Source organism: Phyllobates terribilis, unplaced genomic scaffold (assembly GCF_046119375.1).
Source record: "Phyllobates terribilis strain yellow unplaced genomic scaffold, ASM4611937v1 Scaffold_5__5_contigs__length_657084704, whole genome shotgun sequence".
Classification (NCBI taxonomy): domain Eukaryota; kingdom Metazoa; phylum Chordata; class Amphibia; order Anura; family Dendrobatidae; genus Phyllobates; species Phyllobates terribilis.
The window spans coordinates 106,039,860-106,057,369 of record NW_027362765.1 but is presented as its reverse complement, the minus strand read 5'-3'; the positions used below and the strand labels follow the sequence as shown (position 1 = coordinate 106,057,369).

The following is a 17,510-nucleotide window of genomic DNA, read 5'->3' as shown; positions in this document are numbered from 1 at the left end:
TAAAAAATCCAGAAATCAGCCTCTCAAAGCACTACATGAGAATGCGACCAGACATATTCTCCGTTGGAAGCGCTCTCCTCAAGCGCCTGAGGAGAGTTGATAAAATTTACCAAGCACAGACGAATGCCCCCTGTTAGCCACGCCCATCGTCAGCAGAGCCAATGGTTGAATAGTTATGCATTTTTACATATCTATCCTGATTGGCTACTGCAACATTTGCCGCCTATTAAGTGTGCGTTTTGATTGGTTGTATGCTTATCACCGGGGGAGGTGGGGTTAGTTGCCTTGTCATATCCTGGTCTCCAGTCGTCATGTCTGCTGCTGCTCAACGGGGTAAAACCCGGAGAGATGGCGGAGGACGGGATAAGTATTCGGTGCTGCTGCCTACGTATAACGAGAGGGAGAATCTACCGCTTATCGTGTGGTTGCTGGTCAAATACTTTGGAGAGAGGTACCGTCCGCAGTGCCCCGTGATATTAACCGTTCATTCCACAGAGGCATTAGAGCTTGTTTTGCATGTCAGTGTTTTGTCCCGTATGGGGCTCCGTACAAAGTCTTTTGTCATACTAAAGCATGCTGGGAAATGTAGTTTTAGGCAGTAAGGAGCATTTATCATAACTTATAGTGTTTGTGCCAAAAATGTTTGCTAATTTGGCAACATTTTTGTTAGTTATAAATGCCTGTGACAAATTTATCAATGCTCAACAACCTTTATTATACCACTTTTATTTTTTTTTGCTGTGAAGTGCGACATAATAATTATTGAATTTCTATATAATAGCTGTGTGTGTATGTGTATGTGTGTATATATATATATATATATATATATATATATATATATATATATATATATATATATATATATATATATATATATTATATTTTACAGTACAGACCAAAAGTTTGGACACACCTTCTCATTTAAAGATTTTTCTGTATTTTCATGACTATGAAAATTGTACATTCACATTGAAGGCATCAAAACTATGAATTAACACATGTGGAATTATATACTTAACAAAAAAGTGTGAAACAACTGAAAATGTCTTATATTCTAGGTTCTTCCAAGTAGCCACCTTTTGCTTTGATGACTGCTTTGCACACTCTTGGCATTCTCTTGATGAGCTTCTAGAGGTAGTCACCGGAAATGGTCTTCCAACAATCTTGAAGGAGTTCCCAGAGATGCTTAGCACTTGTTGGCCCTTTTGCCTTCACTCTGCGGTCCAGCTCACCCCAAACCATCTCGATTGGGTTCAGGTCTGGTGACTGTGGAGGCCAGGTCATCTGGCATAGCACCCCATCACTCTCCTCCTTGGTCAAATAGCCCTTACACAGCCTGGAGGTGTGTTTGGGGTCATTGTCCTGTTGAAAAATAAATGATGGTCCAACTAAACGCAAACCGGATGGAATAGCATGCCGCTGCAAGATGCTGTGGTAGCCATGCTAGCTCAGTATGCCTTCAATTTTGAATAAATCCCCAACAGTGTATCCTCAGAAGCAGAGGTGACTCTTGGTCTTCCTTTCCTGGGGCGGTCCTCATGCGAGCCAGTTTCTTTGTAGTGCTTGATGGTTTTTGCAGCTGCACTTGGGGACACTTTCAAAGTTTTCCCAATTTTTTGCACTGACTGACCTTCATTTCTTAAAGTAATGATGGCCACTCGTTTTTCTTTACTTAGATGCTTTTTTCTTGCCATAATACAAATTCTAACAGTCTATTTAGTAGGACTATCAGCTGTGTATCCACCAGACTTCTGCACAACACAACTGATGGTCCAAACCCCATTTATAAGGCAAGAAATCCCACTTATTAAACCTGACAGGGCACACCTGTGAAGTAAAAACCATATCCGGTGACTACCTCTTGAAGCTCATGAAGAGAATGCCAAGAATGTGCAAAGCAGTCATCAAAGCAAAAGGTGGCTACTTTGAAGAACCTAGAATATAAGACATATTTTCAGTTGTTTCACACTGTTTTGTTAAGTATATAATTCCACATGTGTTAATTCATAGTTTTGATGCCTTCAGTGTGAATGTACAATTTTCATAGTCATGAAAATACAAAAAAAATCTTTAAATGAGAAGGTATATCCAAACTAACTATCTATCTATCTATTTAACAGATTTGGTCTCCAGCTCATATATAACATTGGGCAATGCACTGCCATGCTTAAAAAGCTGCACTGGTGGAAATTACACCAAATTTATCAATAAAGGGAGGCTGTCATCTGATTGCCTGCGTTTCCGACAGCTTCAGCTTGAATCGGTCTCTGGCTGCAGTATTGTATTGCTGCCGTGTAGGTTTTTCTCTGTAACTCTGCGGCGTTTTAGGCGGAAACTTAAAAGCCGGCCAGGGATCTTGGATCGCAGTTGACTAGTAAAAACCCCCGATGACTTCTTCCCTCCCTGCTTTTCAGAACGTGTGTGTGTGTGGACCTGTCAGTCAAGGTGATCAGGGAGGAGTTACTAGTCATCCGATAAATGTGTTCTACTTGGGGTAATTTATTAACTTGTTTTCACTGGAGAACCCTTTATTCTCCACAGTATAGGTGATAACTTGTTGATCAGTGGATATCCTAGCGCTGGGACCTGCACCGATCTACAGAACGGGGAACTTATTACCTGTTAGAATGGAGCAGCAGTGCTCAAGATCTGCCGCTCCATTCATTCCCCGACTTTTTCTGGCAGCCCCATAGAGAATGAATGGAACGGTGGTCAGACATTGACCTGGAGCTCCATTTTGTAACTGGGGTAAAAGTTCCCCCTTCTACTGATCGGTGCAGGTCCCAGCACTAGGATATCCATTGATCAACAAGTTATCACCTATACTGTGGAGATTAAAGGGTTCTCATCAGTCCAATCCCCTCATCGGTAAGGTATCCCCTATCATGCGGTTAGGTGACTTGTTTTCACTGGAAATCTTCTTTAACTAGCATTTTTTTTCACCGCTGGAGTGGTGCATTAAATGTAAGTCCCCTGCCCCTGGTTATATACTCACCATCCATTGTCTTCACTTTATCGGCTTCTCTCCGATCCCTCGGCACAATCTTGTGAGCGCAGCTTCTGACTGGCCGGAAGTCAGAAGCTACGTCACAAGCTATCAGTGCAAGTCTGAGAGCCAGAACTAGTGTCTCAAAGACTTACATTGATTAGTGACCTCCGACTCGGTCTATGAAACACTGGATCAGCCAGCAGGTCACAAACTGCAGGAGACAGACCGGAGCGGCGATGAAAACTCCAGAAGGCGAGTATCAGACAGGGAGCAGGGGTCTTAGATTTTCAGCACCACTCCAGGAGTGAAATAAAGGAAACAAAACGCTGCAGTGGTGCTTTAATAAAAAGGAAACTGGAATAAGATGCGCCTAATTCATTAAAAGGCGCATATCTCCTAATAAATTAGGTGCATCTCCTCCTGTGTGTGCAGCTGAAAAATGAAATTAATGCAACCTCAGACTTGTACTATAATTGACTCCACTCTTTGGCATAAATTGTAGTAAATTCGTCAGGTGGTGTGGTGCCGCCTCCTTTACTAAAGTGTTAGAAAAGTGTAATGAGTGGCAGAAAAAAAAATAGTCCCACATTATAATGTAAATATGCCGTAATTTGCAACCAGAAAACCGGTATTGGGCTATGTGCCCACGATGCAGAAATGAAGCAGAAAATTTCTGCAGCATTTCTGCATCTCCCTGGCAGAAAAAACGCATTCAGATTGTGCATGCGTTTTTCCTGCAGAATACATGCGGATTCACGTGCGTTTCCTCATGCAGATTGACAAGCGCTTTCCAGGCGATAGCATCACTTGGAAAGTGCTTGACAACTCGGTCACACTATATAAATCCAAGCAAACAGCATGGATTTATACAGTGTGACCGTAAAACAATGCTTAAAATAAAGCTATACTCACCCTCGATGCCCCGGCGTGTGCTGCAGTGCTCGTTCCTGTCTGGTTCCCGGCTGCCGGCATATCGCGAGACACAGCGGTGAAGGGCCTGCGGTCACATGACTGTGACGTCACCGAAGGTCCTTCAGCGCTGCCGGCATGCAGAGAGAAGACGCCGGACAGGTGAATATAAACTTTATTTTTTATTTTATTCTTTTTTTTACCAGTACAATGGTACCCAGGTCTGGATGAGAGTCTTCTCTCCTCCAGAACTGGGTACCATCTGCACATAGAGACGCATAGAAGCCGCTTGTACAAATGTACAGACACGGATTCTATGCGTCTCAATGCAAGTCAATGGCGGCGCGTCCGCAAAATTAATGAACATGCTGTGGATTTATGAGCGCTGCGGAAAAATCCGCAGCATGTGCATTGACATTGCGGAATGCCATTGGGGACCATGGGGTGCGAATTACCATGCGTTTTTGATGCGTTTCCGCTGCGGAAATTCCGCAGCATAAACGCATGAGAAACGCATCGTGTGCACGCAGCCTTAGAGAAATGGCAAATTCCCTCAGCTTGATGTTTCTTCCTGCGGGGCAGTGACAGATGTTGGCCATTGGCAGGGTGAGACGTTCTATGTACAGCAGCAGCAGGATGAATTGAATCCTTGTGAGCACATCTTGTGGCCTGTTTACAGAGGCTTGCCAGCAATGATGGGGCCAGGATGATCGCTAATAGGAGCATTGTCGTGCTGTCGGCAGCACATTCCCTGTTTACACCAGGCGATGTGCTGGCGATAACCATGACTTTCTTTTTTCTTGCTGCCAAAAAACTTCTGAAGAGCATGACCGAAACTTGGCCGTTGCCAAAAATCCAAAAATGTATATTCTTAGGGACGATGCATGCAAATAGCGACAATCTCACACAGTTGTATCAGTTGATGCAACCAAATTCACTGCGCAGCCCTTGATTAGCAGTTTCACTAGCACCGTGTCGGTCGGATGAAGAGTCACCATTAATTTCTCTCCCTCTTCAGCGGATATAATTATGAAATCATCATAATTGATGACGGAAGCCCAGATGGTACATTAGAAGTGGCTCAGCAACTGCAGAAAATCTACAGATCAGAAAAGATTGTGAGTAGATTCTTATGGACAGGGGGACAAAATGATTTAAATGGGCTCCCAAGGACTTTAATATTGACGGTCTAATTCTTATGATTTTTTTTTTTTTTTTTTTTTTTTCTATTTTAGCTGCTCCGGCCAAGAGAAAAGAAGCTGGGGTTAGGTAATTATAATACACTGTATATTGCTTTTTCTTTATACTGGCGCATTTATTATAATTATTATTATTATTATTATTTTATATAAGTTATTGTTACAGCTGCAAAGAAACATTCACTCCAAGACTTTATATGTATTTGGTTTGATGGGTAATTTTACGGGAAGAGTTGTATTAGTATGCGCCAGAACAATATTACATATGTCTTTTTAAAGAGGACCGGTCACTTGCTAAAAAATAAAAATGAGTTAAATATCACTGCGCTCCACTGACTTTTTGTTTTGCACTGCGTTGTTCCATTGCAGAGAGATTCACTTTTTTTTTTTTTGCTTTTGGAGCGCAGTATGTGGAATCTCTGCTTGTAGTCCAACTGGGATTTTCTCCAGAGTCTTCTCTGGGGTGTGCGCTCTTTAACCCCTCCCTCTATGATGCTGCTTATCACAGCTCAGAAGACTGAGACTGCTAGACTTCTAGATTAGCTGCTGAGCTGTCATTTGCAGCATCTGGGAAAGAAGAAAGTGCACACCCTCAAAGAAGAAGAAACGCCCAGTTAGTCTGCAAGCAAAGATTTCATATACTGCGCTGCAAAATCGGCAAATGTGAGTATTTCTGCAATAGAGCAAAGCAGCACAAAAAGGAGAAAAGCGGCAGAATCAAAGGAACTTGGGGATTGTATACAAGGAATTTAACGCAGATATTTATTTATTTCTTTTTTTAACAAATGACAGATCTTTAAGACTTTCCTCACAGGATCAGGTTACCGTATTTTTCGGACCATAAGACTCACCCCAAATTTAGAGTAGGAAAAAACAGAATTTTTAATATGAACATGGGGATCCGTCGACTAGTCTGAATTTAGCTTACCGGAGGGAGTGGGGTCGGTGGTGTGGGGTCACAGGAGGCAGGGTTGCTGCTGCAGGAAGCTGCCAGCAGCAGTAATGGGGCCATGCTGCGGTCCCTGGGTTGGGAGAAGGGGGGGGGGGGGGGGGTGGTTGCAGGGGGGTGTCCCAGCAGTGCGAGGCAAGAGCCATTGATCTCCCTTCGGTGGGATTAAGAAAAATGGTGCCAAAGTCGGCGCATGCACAGATTGAGATCTCGGCTCTTCATTGAACCGAGATCTCAATCTGCACATGCGACACTGGAGCCATTTTTCTGAAGCGGACTGCTGGGAGATCAGTGGCTCCTGCCACGCACCGCCAGGGCACTGGCTCTCCGCAGCCCAGGGCTCGCAGCATCACCCCACACCTTCCTGCTGCCTCAACCCTGCCTCCTGTGACACCGCTGCGGCCGTCTCCCTCACCCTGGTAAACTACATTTGGACTATAAGACTGTAGTTTGATAAACAGTTTTATTTTACATAGAGATTAAAGGGGTTTTCTGAGATTTTACAAAATTGCCCTTAAAGGGAATATGTCAGAACTATTTTCCTACTGAAAGTAGAAGTATGGCTGTGTAGGTCCTAGGACAACAATAAAATGATAGTCGTGTAGTAATCCAAAACTTTGAAGCCAAATGAAAGTTAGTGCTAGAAGTGTATTGGGCGTGCATGAATAAGACCCCAGTACACTTCTGGGTCAGTTTGGGTGTGGCTCAAAGCTCGATTTCTCATCATTTTATTTAATCCCATAAAACCCCTTTTTATCATTGAACTATAAAAATGCAGCCTCTTCCCTTTGCTTGGATTTTTGCTTGCTGCCTCTGAAGGAATACTACGGTAATACTACTTCTTTTCAGAAGCAGATTTACTCTTCCTGACGTACATATCTGTGGTTACAAGTAGAAGTTTTCAGTCTCTGCAGAGATCCATTGACAACATGGAAAGGAGTCTGCTGCTCACTGGGGTAGATGTGGGGGAGGGTGGTAGTCGGGAGCTGCAGGACAGTGAGGTCGCTAGTTGGGTGACAGTTAGAAGGGGTGGTAGAGGGAAGAGTGCCAGGGAGGCTAGTCCTGATCTGGCACACCCCAATAAGTTTGCAAAGTTGGCAGATGAGGGGAGTGACGGTACAGGGCTAGCACTACTGCAGCAAGGCATGTCCCCTGAAAGCCGGAGGAGTGTCGGCTCCAGTAAAGAGGGAAATAGGAGAGTAGGGCAGGTGCTGGTAGTGGGGGACTCAATTATTAGGGGAACAGATAGGGCAATCTGTCACAAAGACAGGGATCGTCGAACAGTGTGCTGCCTACCTGGCGCTCGAGTCATCGCTGATCGGGTTGACAGATTACTGGGAGGGGCTGGTGAGGACCCAGCGGTCATGGTGCACATTGGCACAAATGACAAAGTTAGAGGTAGGTGGAAGGTCCTTAAAGATGATTTCAGGGAATTAGGCTGCAAGCTGAAAGCAAGGACCTCCAAGGTGGTATTCTCTGAAATACTACCGGTACTACGTGCCACGCTAGAGAGGCAACGGGAGATTAGGGAGATAAATAAGTGGCTCAAGAACTGGTGTAGGAAGGAGGGATTTGGGTTCCTGGAGAACTGGGCTGACTTCTCAGTTGGCTACAGACTACGCTAGGGACCGGCTGCACCTTAATGGGGAGGGTGCAGCTGTGCTGGGGGAGAAAATGGCTAGAAGGTTGGAAGAGTGTTTAAACTAGGGATTGGGGGGGAGGGTATTCATTTTATAGGTGGGGAAGATAGTGCAGATAGTGACCTGGGTACAAATAAAGAAATTGGGGGTGGGGTTAGAACAGTCAATAAAGTAATAAGGAATAGAGATACATAAAATGCATGTACACTAATGCCAGAAGCCTCACCAACAAAATGGAGGAATTAGAATTAATTTTGTTGGAAAATAATTGACATGGTAGGGATATCTGAGACGTGGCTGGACGAGACCCATGACTGGGCAGTTAATTTACAGGACTATAGTCTGTTCAGAAATGACCGTACAAACAAGCGAGGGGGGGGGGGGGGGTGTTTATATGTAAAATCATCCTTAAAACCTGTCTTGCGAGAGGATATATGTGAATCTAATGAAAATGTAGAGTCCCTGTGGGTGGAGATAAGGGGAGGGGGAAAAAATAATAAATTACTGATAGGGGTTTGTTATAAGTCTCCAAAAATAATGGAAGCAGCGGACAATATCCTCGTAAAGCAAATAGATGAAGCAGCGACTCAAGGAGAAGTCATTATTATGGGAGACTTCAACTACCCTGAAATACATTGGGGGACAGAAACATGTAGTTCAAGCAAAGGTAATAGGTTTTTGACAACTATGAGAGACAATTACCTTTCACAACTGGTTCAGGACCCAACAAGAAGGGGGGCACTGCTAGACCTAATATTAACCAATAGGCCAGACCGCATATCAAATATACGAGTTGGGGGTCACTTTGGTAATAGTGATCACAAAATAATACGTTTTCATTTAACCTTTAATAAGATGTGTAGTAGAGGGGTTACAAGGACACTAAACTTCAGGAAGGCAAACTTCCAACGGTTAAGAGATGATCTATGTTCAATAAACTAGGACGATATCCTGAGACATAAAGCTACACAAAGCAAATGGGAGACATTTATTAACATCCTGAATAGGACCTGTGCACAATATATACCCTTTGGGAATAAACATGCTAGAAATAGGAGGAAACCACTATGGCTAAATAGAGCTGTAAGGGGTGCAATAAGTGACAAAAAGAAAGCATTTAGAGAACTAAAGCAAGTAGGTAGTGATGAGGCATTAAATAAATATAGAAAATTAAATAAATTATGTAAAAAACAAATCAAGGCATCAAAGATTGAGGCAGAGAGAATCATTGCCAGAGAAAGTAAAAATAACCCCAAAATATTATTTAACTACATAAATAGTAAAAAACTAAAAAATGATAGTGTTGGCCCCCTTTAAAAATAGTCTGGGTGAAATGGTGGATGAGGGTGAGGAAAAAGCCAATATGCTAAATGATTTTTTTTTTTTCAACCGTATTTACGCAAGAAAATCGCATGACAGAAAACTTGATTAGTGATAACGAAAGTTCTCCATTAAATGTCACTTGCTTAACCCAGCAGCAAGTACAGCGGCGTCTAAAAATCACTAAAGTTGACAAATCCCCGGGCCCAGGTGGGATACACCCGTGAGTACTGCAGGAATTAAGTAACGTCATAGATAGACCATTATTTTTAATCTTTAATAAAGATTCCATAATAACAGGGTCTGTACCACAGGACTGGCGTATAGCAAATGTGGTGCCAATATTCAAAAAGGGGACAAAAACTGAACTTGGAAATTATAGGCCGGTAAGCTTAACCTCTACTGTGGGTAAAATCCTGGAAGGTTTCCTAAGAGATGCTATACTAGAGTATCTGAAGAAGAATAACCTCATGACCCAATATCAACATGGGTTTACGAGGGACCGTTCCTGTCAAACTAATCTGATCAGCTTTTATGAGGAGGCACGTTCTGGACTGGACCAAGGAAATGCAGTGGATGTTGTGTATATGGACTTTTCAAAAGCTTTTGATACGGTTCCACACAAAAGGTTGATACATAAAATGAGAACAATGGGGAATAGGGGAAAAATATATGTATGTGGGTTAAGAATTGGCTCAGTGATAGGAAACAAAGGGTGATTATTAATGGAAAACACTCAGACTGGGTCTCGGTTAACAGTGGGGTACCACAGGGGTCAGTATTGGGCCCCCTTCTTTTTAACATATTTATTAATGACCTTGTAGGGGGCATACAGAGTAATATTTCAATATTTGCAGATGACACTAAACTCTGCAGGGTAATCAACACATAGGAGGACAATTTTATATTACAGGAGGATCTATGTAAACTAGAAGCTTGGGCTGATAAATGGCAAATTAGCTTTAATGGGGATAAATGTAAGGTAATGCACTTGGGCAGACAAAATAAAATGTATAATTATATGCTTAATTGTAAAACACTGGGCAAAACTGTCACTGAAAAAGACCTGGGTGTATTGGTGGACGACAAGCTCACGTTTAGTGGCCAGTGTCAGGCTGCTGCTACAAAGGCAAATAAAATAATGGGATGCATTAAAAGAGGCATAGATGCTCATGAGGAGAACATAATTTTACCTCTATACAAGTCATTAGTGCAACCACATTTAGAATACTGTGTACAGTTCTGGTCTCCGGTGTATAAGAAAGACATAGCTGAACTAGAGAGGGTGCAGAGAAGAGCGACCAAGGTTATTAGAGGACTGGGGGGTCTGCAATACCAAGACAGGTTATTACACTTGGGGTTATTTACTGTGGAAAAAAGAAGGCTTAGGGGTGATCTTATTACTATGTACAAGTATATGAGGGGACAGTACAAAGACCTTTTTACTCTGATGCCTGAGAAGGGGACAAGGGGGCATCTTGTATGTCTGGAGGAAAGAAGGTTTAATCATAATCATAGACGGGGATTCTTTACTGTAAGAGCAGTGAGACTATGGAACTCTCTGACGCATGATGTTGTAATGAGTGATTCACTGTTAAAATTTAAGAAGGGCATGGATGCCTTTCTTGAAAAGTATAATATTACAGGTTATAAATACTAGATTCCTTGATAGGGCGTTGATCCAGGGAACTAGTCTGATTGTCGTATGGAGTCGGAAAGGAATCTTTTTTTCCCCAATGTGGAGCTTAGTGTTTGCCACATGGGTTTTTTTTGCCTTCCTCTGGATCAACATGTTAGGCTATGGGTTGAACTAGATGGACTCAGTTTTTAAGGTTGAAGGAAGACTATGTAAAACTATGTAGTCCTCAACTACTACCTGTAGGAAGGCAGGTGGTAGAATCTTAGATGGAATGTATGTATCACCAAGGTGGCTGACCTCTATGATGTATGTCCTGAAATGAAGGCTCCAGTAACGGCAGGTTACTGAGAGGGTTTTTTTTTTATTTTGGTGTGTGGTGTTGGAGAGGCAGCCAATCTGGTTGCTGATCTAACAGAGATGAGCAATGCCTTTGTGGCTGCTGAGGTGAGAGACCATGTGCTTAATTTGCCTCCCCAGAGAAGGGACTGTGTTAGTTACTTTCGTTTGAACACTGTGAAGGTTTATGACGTTTAATAAACCTCCCCTTTGTTTGACAAGAACACAGTGCCTGTGTATACCTGAAGCGCTGCCAGAAAATGAGTGATCCTTACACAGAACATGTCAAGTTTTCAGGATTTCTTTTCCTTATTTTCCACCTTGCACTGGTGATTATTATATCACCAGTGCATTGCTAAGGGGATCCTCAAAACTTGGCCTGTCGGTGGTACTTGAGAACTGGAGTTGAGGTTCACAGTGACACTTGATGTAAGCTTGAATGTCTCCAATCACTGACAGCAAACAGAGATCTTGAAAATAGTGAGGAATTTCTACATAGTCTAAAGAGCACCAGGCTCATTGCCTTGCTTTACACCTCAGTATGTGGAACATCAGGTGCCAGGCAAGGAAATCAGACCGCTATAAATGAAGCTAAAGAAGCTGGTGCTGGGTGGGAAACAAACTTGATGGACAAAGGCTTTCTAAGTGAGCTGTCCTGCACATAGCACTTCTTCCCTTCTTTGCATGTGAATAAAATGCTAATTTTTCAGAGATGCAACAACAGATAAAATATATAAATGTGTTCATGGGTTTAAATTTCAAAGATCGGTATAACTATATATGTAGTTTTAGGGTGGGGGGGGGGGGTGAGGTTGATTTTACCAACATGTCCATAATTCTTTTGACGAATCATGGATCTTGAAAAATAACCTCAAGAGACATGTCCATTTGTGATCTGTGTCACGGATTAAAATTACCCGCACAAGTCTATGGTATCAGTGTGCTCTCCATTTTTAACATTGCAATATGTAGAAGATTTTCATTCCCCCCTCCCCCCTCCTTCACACAAGAAAACTCACTGACATCTGAATGAGGCCTTAAACATTTTTCTCTCCAGCATATGGTCATGTACAGAACTGGGCAGATACAGACAGATGTCGTGCTTTGCGAATTTCCAGTATAGCAAGATACAACATGCAGTTTGCCAGTATCTCAGTGGCATTACTGTTCTCTGTAGATCTTCCTTCTTGTGCTTTGTGATGCATGTATCAGTATCCAGCCCAGGGGTGGGAGACAGGAGCCGACAGCGGAGAATCTGCACTCCATACATTATTATAGGGCACAGGTAATAAATAATCTTATGTATGAATGGATGACTTTGCTGTGTCTCTGTGCACCAAAAGAAATACAGCTTTATCACCTATATGATGGAAATTACTCCAAAATCACTGTGTAGAAACCATCTCCATATCTTTATTTATTACTGATGCAACCTCCTTATGTAATACAATGTGACCACCCCCCCTCCCCCCCCCAAAATGTATTAAATTATTATATCTTGATCCTTTTGACTTCCTCACCTAGGAACGGCATACATTCATGGCATGCAGCACGCCTCAGGAAATTTCATCATCATCATGGATGCTGACCTGTCACACCATGTATGTATTATTCACAGGGTGCAAGTTGGTGAAAGTGTTTTTTTTTTTTTCACTATACATTCATGGTATATCGCTGGGGTGTACAATCGATCAGGATCTGACTGTTCGCACCCAACCAGTCTCTAAAATGAAGGGACCATAGTGATTGTTTGGCCATAATTGGGGGGGACACAATGACGTAACTCTTTAAAAATAGACGTCATAGTGACATCACAAGTTTTAATTGTTGACACCCCCCTACTAATCTTTAAAACAAAGCGTTAAAGTGCAGTGTGTTCAATGTATGGATCTATAGACTTTCTATCTGCCTGGTGTTTCTACCTCTTCTTTTACTGATCGGGGTTTTGGCACCAATAACCCCACTGACCAGAATGTCTGACATGTGAAAAGAGATTATCTTTTCACATGTCAGATTAAAAGATACCAATAGTTTATAATATTGGTGTATTTTAACCCTGTGCCTGATGGCTATGAGAAGGGTATTCTAAATGAAATTTTAATCTTCAACATGGTAACGCAAATTGTCATACGTGAACATCATTGCAGGGATGCTCAGGAGCTACGTACATAGCCAGCAGGTGTCTCTAAAAGCAGCGGCCAGAGCTGAGCTCTGTTCGCTGCTATTTACCATTTAAACTTCTGTCAATCTCTGACACCCATCAACTCCTGCGACAGAAGAGGATGGGGGTGGGGGGGTCAAAATTCCAGAATTGCAGCTCCCGGAGAAATACTATAAAAATCAATGAAAATGTCGTATGCACCCCAAATTGGTATCAATAAGACAGTCAGGTCGCCATTCAATTTAAAAAAAAAAAAAAAAAAAACTTTCACGCCGCTCCATATATGGAAAATTAAGAATGTTGTAATGCTGTGGGTCTTAATCCAGGGTAGTAATGAAATGCCAGTAAAGGTTACATGACCACTGCACCGTCTAAAAGGAGTCCTAGCTCATGTTAGAATATCTAAACACTTGCACTAAAAAATGTTTTGTTTGTGCCTTTTAATTGCATGCAGGTCGGTGAGGATCTGGGACTTGCCACCCACACTGATTGCGTTTGTCTCCTGAGCTGCACAATTCTTGGGTGTTTTGAGTGTCTCAGGACCCGGATCCCAAACAAATAAAGTGTTACTAAACATTTGCACTATAAATTCTATAAGTGATCTGTTTTGACCTGGCCGTATTTGCTGTGCCACTTCAAAAAGACAAAATTATGATGACCCAACATATATTATGCTGAATCACGCGTTATTCAGACCGCCTTTTAGCAAAACTGTAAATTAATTTTTATTTTTTTTTGTTCTGTGTGCAGCGTAAATAATCGCTATAGACAGACCATAAATTGTTTGACAAGTTCTTTGCTGATTATTTACTGTTGAATCATATACATATATTTTTTTTCTTCCTTCAGCCTAAATTTATCCCAGAATTCATCAAGTGAGTACAAAATTGCGTTATGTCTTACAGCAGAGATAATTTCAGCAAAGTTGTTGGGCGGCTGGTGTATTTAGGAAACTCCAGCAGCACAGTATTTCAGGAGCAGCGATGATATTGTGGAGGATCATAGACTGACAGTTATTCAGTGAAAATCAATCAATAGAGTGTTTCAGGGGTAGTGTGCTAATCTAGGGGGGTGGGGCGGGGGGGGTCAATGACCTGTCCATTACCTGCCAGCAGCACTCAAGAACATGACAGTGGACTGCTAACTTCACTGTATTTTTGCAGTAAACAGAAGGAAGGCAATCTCGACATTGTGTCTGGGACTCGATACATTGGAAATGGAGGCGTTTATGGCTGGGACTTAAAGAGGAAGCTAATCAGGTCAGCAGAAGCTAGGGTTTGCCTCCAGTGCTTCAATCGTTAACATTTTGATAAGTAGTCATCTCATGGAATCTTCTTAATTAACCCTAACAGTCGAGGGGCAAACTTCCTATCCCAGGTTTTGCTGCGTCCAGGAGCCTCCGACTTGACGGGGAGTTTTAGGTAAGTGAAACCTGCCTTCTTTTATCATTAATAAATAAACGGAATCCATAATCCTCCTAAATACAGAACCAACATTTGGACATGCAGTTCTCAAGGTATGTTTGAGGTTTCCCTGCAGCTAGATCACCTACTGTGCTACCAATATCTACCCCAATCGAACATTAGGCTGTGGCCAGTCTTTGGCCATAAAACATTTTGCTCAACCAAAAATCATACTTTGCAGCTGCTGTATCATGGTGACATGGCATGGTTCAAAGTAGAGCGAGGCGTCAGACAAGGCTGCATCCTGTCCCCATTTCTCCAAGTTATATGCAGAAGCTATTTTCAGGAAGGCTGGACTTGCCGAAAAAGAAGGAATCAAAATTGCTGGATGTATCATCGACAATTTTAAATACTCAGACTATACAACGTTGATGGCAACCAGTGGTGCTGGAATGAAGGACTTACTACGGAGTGTCAAGATGGAAAGCTCGAGCATGAGACTCTTACTCAATTCAAGGAAGACAAAGATCTTAACTACTACCAGGTATGACTGAGACACATTTGAGATGGACCGTGACAAACTGGAAGTTGTAAAGGGCTTCAACATACAGTACTCAGATCGATGAACACTCAAGCTGCAGCGATGACACCGGAGGTCAATAGGAGAATAGCTATGGGCAAATCAACAATGAAGTCTAGAGAAGGTCTTTAAATCGAGGAACATTTCACTGGCGATGAAGACACGGCTCGTACACAGTCTGGTGTGTTCTGTAGTAATAATGCATGTGAAACCTGGACAATAAAGAAACAAGACAGAAGAAGAATACATGCCTTTGAAATGTGGTGCTGGAGAAAGATGTCATCAATACCATGGATGGCAAGAAGAACAAACAAATTAATTTTGGAACAAATCAAGCCAGACATGTCACTGGAAGCAACAATCACCTAGCTACGACTGGCCTACTTTGAACACATCATACGAAGAACGTAATCACTGGAGAAGGACCTTGTGGTTGGAAGAATAGCAGAAACAAGGCATAGAGGAAGAAGAGCAACCTGTTGGCTGAATACGATCAAGATAACTGCGGACAAAAACCCAGGTGGACCTATGTAGGATTGTACAAGATCAATCCTCTTACAGATCGTTCATCCATCAAGTCACCATGGCTCGAGATCGAGCTGAAGACTGCATATGCATCACTGCATAATGATGCGCCATGCTTGTCACGATCAACACAGCCACACAATCAATTTTGGCACTGTAATGTGTTTAGCAACCCAAATTGCCAGCCTTGAGGACGTGTTTTGTGGCCCTCCACAAAGCAAGTGATGTATGGAAATGACCCGGCTACCATTGCTATGTGGCTGCCTCCAAATTTTTTTTTCAGCACTAATTGTTTTGGTAGCATAAACATAATGATCATCAACGACAATTAATCATGCTGATTAATCACTTAGCACAAATCTTGAAAGTTGTGAAGAATTTAAGTGCAATCAGTAAATGCTAAACACCTGTACAGACCTAATCCTTCTCATATCTGATGGTTTATTACTGCTGTATGCAGTTAGTCCCATATGCGGACTAATCAGTTTAGAGAGTTGTCTATACTGAATACAACTGTGGCAAACTCTCAGCGGTGAGGAGAATTGGGATTCTATTCGGAGAACTTTTTTTCCCACACCCTCTCTTGTCTGGCATCTTTATACCGCTGTTTCTTGTATTTTATTTACATTCGTTTGAGTTTTCTGTTCACGTATTCTTCACATATAGTTTTGTTTGCACTGTGTTATATAGGCTTTATAAGAAAGAGGTTCTGCAGAAGCTGGTGGAACACTGTGTCTCCAAGGGTTACGTGTTCCAGATGGAGATGATCGTACGAGCGCGGCAGTTTAATTACACAATCGGAGAGGTAAAATGTCACCCTAATATCGTGGATTTGTAATGAGTAGAAGGACTGGAGATAGGTTCTATGCAGCTTGATGCAGGTGTCTGTCTTCCCAGTGCTGTGCCATGTAATGGATTGGGTGCAATAATAATGGCACGGAAGAGTTCATAGGTGAAACTTTGAGGTGAATGATTACAAATTATCAGGTATGTTACATGTACTATTTGCAAATAAAAGAAAAAGCTAGAACATGTACAAGAACATCTGTAACCTTCATTATCGGTCTGGAGCAGTGAAGTTTTGCACTGACGCAGTTAATACTTGGCCTGAAAATCCCTATCATTTCCGTTTTGTTTTGTTTTTTCTTCCAGGTGCCGATCTCATTTGTGGATCGTGTCTACGGAGAGTCCAAGCTCGGGGGCAATGAAGTCATCTCATTTGCAAAGGGGTTGTTAACTTTGTTTGCCACCACATGAGTCCGGACATCGTGCAACATGTTTAGCAGAGTTCATATTTACCCAAAACTTTTATTCTGAGCTGATAGTAGTTCTATCCTTGCAGAAGAGACAGGGGGGAAATAAATGTAATATTTTTTTTTTCTTATCGCTCTTGTTTTTGGCTAATAATATATGAGCCACCATGATATGAAATTCTTGGGTGAACCTTCCACAGGATCGAGTTTTCTGTATTCCTGTAAAGTATACTGATACGTTCTTATAAACCTGATGTCTGAGTTCCTCACCATTACCGATCATGCAAATGCCCAGGCAGGTATCAGTAGATGCAATATCATCATTAGTGCCAAGTGATGGATGCTGGACAAGCTCTTTAATGCTAATCTATGTATTAGATTAAGGTCATCAAAGCAAGCTGGTACATGCGCACTCACCTGAGCCGAGCATGCATGTGAATGGGAGCGGAGGAATAGATGTCATTTTGATGACCACTTTAGAAACTGTGTAGCACACTTTGATCCTAATGGTCATGGAACAATGTATAACAAAAGCAAAATACTATGGCAGCAACACATCTCTGTTTGTACAGGCTGGTGGGCACGAAAAAACAAACAAACTGTCTTC

General features: G+C 42.2%; 1 protein-coding gene across 1 annotated transcript; it reads left to right on the top strand.

Moving 5' to 3' along the window:
- Positions 1 to 249: 249 nt before the first annotated feature.
- Positions 250 to 17,034, top strand: DPM1 (dolichyl-phosphate mannosyltransferase subunit 1, catalytic). The gene is made up of 9 exons (XM_073682727.1): positions 250 to 451; positions 4,917 to 5,016; positions 5,134 to 5,167; positions 12,506 to 12,582; positions 13,992 to 14,017; positions 14,306 to 14,401; positions 14,495 to 14,563; positions 16,341 to 16,455; positions 16,803 to 17,034. Exons 1-9 carry the CDS (start codon positions 252 to 254, stop codon positions 16,905 to 16,907), a joined length of 822 nt encoding a protein of 273 aa, XP_073538828.1. The 5' UTR covers positions 250 to 251; the 3' UTR covers positions 16,908 to 17,034.
- Positions 17,035 to 17,510: the final 476 nt, after the last annotated feature.